Source organism: Mesocricetus auratus, unplaced genomic scaffold, assembly GCF_017639785.1.
Source record: "Mesocricetus auratus isolate SY011 unplaced genomic scaffold, BCM_Maur_2.0 Super-Scaffold_100676, whole genome shotgun sequence".
NCBI lineage: Eukaryota > Metazoa > Chordata > Mammalia > Rodentia > Cricetidae > Mesocricetus > Mesocricetus auratus.
This window is the reverse complement of record NW_024429266.1, coordinates 17,395,060-17,400,072: the sequence shown is the minus strand read 5'-3', so window position 1 is coordinate 17,400,072 and position 5,013 is coordinate 17,395,060. Positions and strand designations below refer to the sequence as shown.

General features: G+C 46.6%; 1 protein-coding gene across 1 annotated transcript; it reads left to right on the top strand.

Moving 5' to 3' along the window:
- Positions 1-1,818: 1,818 nt before the first annotated feature.
- Becn2 (beclin 2) lies at positions 1,819-3,131 on the top strand. The gene has a single exon (XM_005078240.2). It carries the CDS (start codon positions 1,839-1,841, stop codon positions 3,129-3,131), a length of 1,293 nt encoding a protein of 430 aa, XP_005078297.2. The 5' UTR covers positions 1,819-1,838.
- The last annotated feature ends 1,882 nt before the right edge of the window (positions 3,132-5,013 follow it).

The window sequence follows — 5,013 nt, the reverse complement described above, 5'->3', positions numbered from 1 at the left end:
ATCAAATTTTAGTCTATGGTTGATCTGATTGTAAAAATGAGAGCATTTTCATGCTTGTGTGCCTGTTATATTATGGTGCAATAAAGGACTCTAAATGTATTGTGATAGCAGTCTAAGTTTATAGGTCAGATCAGGCTTCCTGGAGGAGATGCCTCCATGGGTAACTGTCCTTGCCTCCAATCGATGGCTGGGGGTTCAATCCTTGGAACCTCCACGGTAGAGGAAGACAGCCAGCTCTTGAGAGTTGTCTTCTGACCTCCACATATGCATGATGGTACAGGGATGCTTTCCACGATAAATAACTCCATGTTCAAAATGGATTTTCAAAGGGAATGGAGAGCATTTGGGGTGGTGCGAAGTATAATAGACTGAAGAACTAAAACCAAGTCATATGCAGAAACAAAAAGAGTGGGGGCCACAAATGGTCTGGACTTGTCACACACACATACATACACACACACACACACACACACACACACACACACACACGGTATTTTTTTTTTCTTTTTGGTTTTTCGAGACAGGGTTTCTCAGTATTGTTTTGGAGGTTGTTCTGGCACTCGATCTGCAGACCAGGCTGATATCGAACTCACAGAAATCCACCTGCCTCTGCCTCCTGACTGCTGGGATTAAAGGTATGTGCCACCAACGCCCAGCTCACATACAGCATTTCAAGACAGGGTTTTCTGGTGTAGGCCTGACTGTCCTGGAACCAGCTCTGTAGACCAAGTTGGCTTCAAACTCAGAGATCCAGCTCAACTGTCTTTACCTCTGGAGTGCTGGGATCAAAGGAGTGTGGCAACGTTTTCCCTGGGGAGTTTATATTTTGAGATAGGGCCACTTAGAACCCAGGTAGGTCTCAAACTTACTAAGTAATGGAGACTGATCTTTCTGCCTCTACCTCCCAAGTGCTGAGATTACAGGCATGTGTCTCTTTTTGCTTTTCATTTCTGTGAGTCTTGCTACAGACCTGGATGGTTTGGAACTCAACTACAACAAACAGATCACAAGCCCGTCCTTTACTTTACTTTGTTGTTGTTTTTTGTTTGTTTGTTTTTCTGAGACAGGGTTTCTCTGTGGTTTTGGAGGCTGTCCTGGAACTAACTCTTGTAGACCAGGCTGGTCTGGAACTCACAGAGATCCGCCTGCCTCTGCCTCCTGACTGCTGGGATTAAAGGCGTGTGTCACCACCACCTGGCCTTTTTTTTTTTTTTTTTAAGGCAAGGTCTCAGTATATACTCCGGGCTGTCCAGATACAGCACAGCTTAGGCTGGTGATCAGCTCAGCTTTCACTGGGTGTGGTGGTACACACCTTTAATCCCATCACCAGGGAGGCCGACAAGTGACTGATCAGCCTGGTTTAAAAGTTCCAGGCTACCTACAATAGTGAAATCCCACCTCAAAAACAAACAAACAAGCAAACTCAAGATCCTCTTGCCTCCATGCCTTCAATGCCAGAATTATAGGCATGTGCCACCATACCAAGCTTAGACTTTTTCTAAAGATGAAATAAAGGCTTTGAGCATTTTAAAGTGGAATAAAGCATGGCCAGATTTTTAGGTTAGAGATTAGTTTTTGTTTTGTTTGTTTGTTTTTTGCTTTGTTTTTTTTTTTTCAAGACAGTGGGTGTGAGCCACCACCTCCCGGCTAGAGATTAGTTTTAAGGTGTATCTTGGAAACTTTAAAGGGGAAAAGCAAGACAATCAGCATTTCCTTTTCCAGAGAATCATTGGCCTATAGGAGATCTACAGGGAATTATAGTAAGGCATAGAGGGAAGGAGGCAAGAGACATCTCCAAAGACTCACTGGGCTGGAAAGAAACTTAGAGTCTGGTGGGAATGCAGACCTCCAGGATGTCTTCTTCCCGTTTCCTGTGCCAGCTCTGCAACGAGCCTCTGAAACTCTCACAGGCGCTCTGGGCACTGCAGAAGGAGCCCTTGGAAGCCCAGCAATGTACCAGCCCCTCCACGACGACCGCAGTCTCTGAGGAGGCGCTACAGGCCAGGACCTCCAGCAGCCGCCTTCCTGACTGTGGTGGGACACCCCAGGAACGTCCCTGCTGCTGCACCTTTACTCTGCTCGGTAGGTCTATATCCCTGAGAACTTTGCACGTCATCCAAAACACCACCCTAGAGATGTCCGAAGTCCTCTCTGGCCAGAAGGACGTGGACCACCCACTATGTGTGGACTGTATGGACAATCTTCTGACGCAAGTAGATGCCCAAATCGCTCTAGTGGAATCTGACAACCAGAAGTACAGGAGTTTCCTGGAGAGAGAGTCGCTGGTGAGTGAGGAGGAGAGGGAGGCCACGCACACGGAACTTTGTGCCGAGCTGCGGGATCTGGAGCAGGAAGAAGCGAGGCTGGCTCTGGAGCTGAAGGACATAGACCACCATCATGCAAGAATAGCTGCCGAGCTCAGAGCAGCCCAGGCAGAGAGCAAGGAGCTGAATCAACAGAAGGAGCAGTACTTGATGGATTATGCTGCCTTGAAGATGGGCCAGCTGGAGTTGATGGACCAGCTGAGCAGTGTGGAGACCCAGTTGGAGTATGCCCAGAAGCAGCTGCAACACCTGGAAAAGGCCAATATTTTCAACATCACCTTTACAATCTCGGATGAGGGTCCGTTGGGCATCATCAACAACTTCAGGTTGGGCTGCATTCCCGGCATCCAGGTGGGATGGGATGAGATCAACGCCGCCTGGGGACAGACCGCCTTACTGCTCTTCTCCTTGGCCAAGACAGTCGGGCTGCAATTCCAGAGGTACCAACTAGTTCCCTGCGGGGACCATTCCTACCTCAGATCCTTGAACGGCGACGGGGAGCTGCTGTTGTTCTCAGATGGGAGCCAAAACATCTTCTTGGATAACAAGTATGACCGCGGAATGAAGGCCTTCCTGGACTGCCTGCAGCAGTTTGTGGATGAAGCTGAGAAGACAGAATGTCTCTTCCTGCCCTACAGGGTCCATGTGAATGAAGGTTTGATGGAGGATGCCACGGGCAGTGGGGAATGCGTCTCCATCAGGACCCACCTGAACACAAAGGACCAGTGGGCAAAGGCTCTCAAATTCATGCTTACCGACTTAAAAGTGATTCTTGCTTGGACTTCTTTAAGGTACTATTGTACGTAGGAAGGAATCAAGCTGGAGGCATTTTGAATAAAACCTCCATTTTGAAAAGGGGTCAAATAAAATTTAAGTTCCCAAGACCTCCCAGGTAACTGACGTCCTGCCTGGCAGAGAGAGACAAGGATGTGGTTAATTGATATCCTGGTTTCAAGTTGAGACATTAATGGAGGGCACCACACGGATAAATGTCCCTAGGGAAGTCCCCATCCCCAAATCCTGATTGGTGGAAAAATATAAGTGTGACTTGGCACTAATGCCGTGGTTTCCAGGCTTAAAAGCTTTGTTACATTCTGACTTAGGGTAGCAGTTCTGCTCGTGTCTGTTCTGAGACTCTGATCAGTAGTGGCTTGATTGCAGTGGCTTTTTTTCTGCATTGACTTGGTGTGTGAGTTGTGTTGGCTCCAAGTGGACCCTATAACACTGTCAAAAATGACTTATTTTCTAAAGTACTAGGAAAATAAGATGGTCCATCTCAAGAATGTAACAGGTTTGTGATTCAAAGGTAACCGTTGTCTTTTTTGAGAGAGGTTCTCCATAGCTCAGGTTGACCTTAAAATGAACCAATCAGGAATGAGCTTTAAAATATTGCCTCAGAGGCCCTTGGTTGATCACTGGCACCAATATGTGTATTTGCTCAGAGGGACCCAGATGTCGTTGTGAGTTCCTGTGCCTCTTTTCCTTGCTTGTTGTATCTTTCTCTGGTTCACCTCCACCCAGGCATTCAAAATGATGTGCGTGGGGGACAACACAAAGATATATAACTCCTGCATTAAAAAATGAGAAAGATAAAGACAGACTTGGTCGGAGATGAGTGGCACCGGGGAGTGGTGTACAAAAGCTGAGGTTTGAACTTCCTGAGAAGAAACGTGGTGGACCTTTGGAGGGTGGCAGTCATGGGTTCAGACTTCAGGGATTACGAGTTTGTTGTTGTTGTAATGCATGAGCCTTTCCTTTTATCTCTTCGATAATTTCAATAAATGTTTGCATTTCCTTATATGATTCCAAGTGTGTCCTTTCTGAAGCTGGAATGCTTAAGGCTCAAGCCGGCTTGGCATATTCGATATTGCCATGCTGCAGCCTCTACCGTGCTGGAATTTATGTGCGGCTACAACTGAGAGGTGTCTCTTAAGTAGGTGTGTCATGTTGAGATTGCTAGCCTGGAACTCTGTAGACCAGGATGTCCCCTAGGTTACAGCCTGCCTGCCTCTGCGTCCTGAGTGCTATGATTAAAAGTGTGTGCCACCACCCCTGGGACTCCTTTTTGTTTGAAATTACCTTTCAAAGCTGAGGATGCAGCTTAGTCAAGTTTTTGCCCAGCACATATGAGGCCCTGGTTTTGGTCCAACTCATTTTTAAAGCAAATAACTTGCCTAGTATGGCAGTGCAATTCCAGTGGCTGGAATGTCTGGGATCGAGCTAGAACTTTGTAATCAGTTACAGTGTCAAATGACAGGTTCACTGTGTCATTAGTTATCTTCTACAAAGCAATCTTCCCAAGTGGGATGTATAAGTGACAGGGGGTTCAGAGAAATCTCCAGGATGGAAGAGGACCAATGAAGATGCCACTAGTTCCCAGGGAGACGTAGCTCTGTCCCTTTCTGCTCATCTGTATATGCACGCCAAAGCATTATTGATGATTACAGAATCAAACAGATAAACAGTAAAGCATTCCCACAACGTCACTTTCCCAAAGTTTAATGTTTAATCTCACATAATGGAATTAATACGTCTAAAAGTGTCTAAGCAGAGAAATTGTTTTCAGACAGGATCTATGTTAACAGCCCTAGCTGTCTTGGAACTTGCTCTGTAGACTAGGCTGGTCTTGAATTCAGAGATCACCTGCCCCTGCCTCAGTGCTGGGATTAAAGGCGTGTGCTACCACACC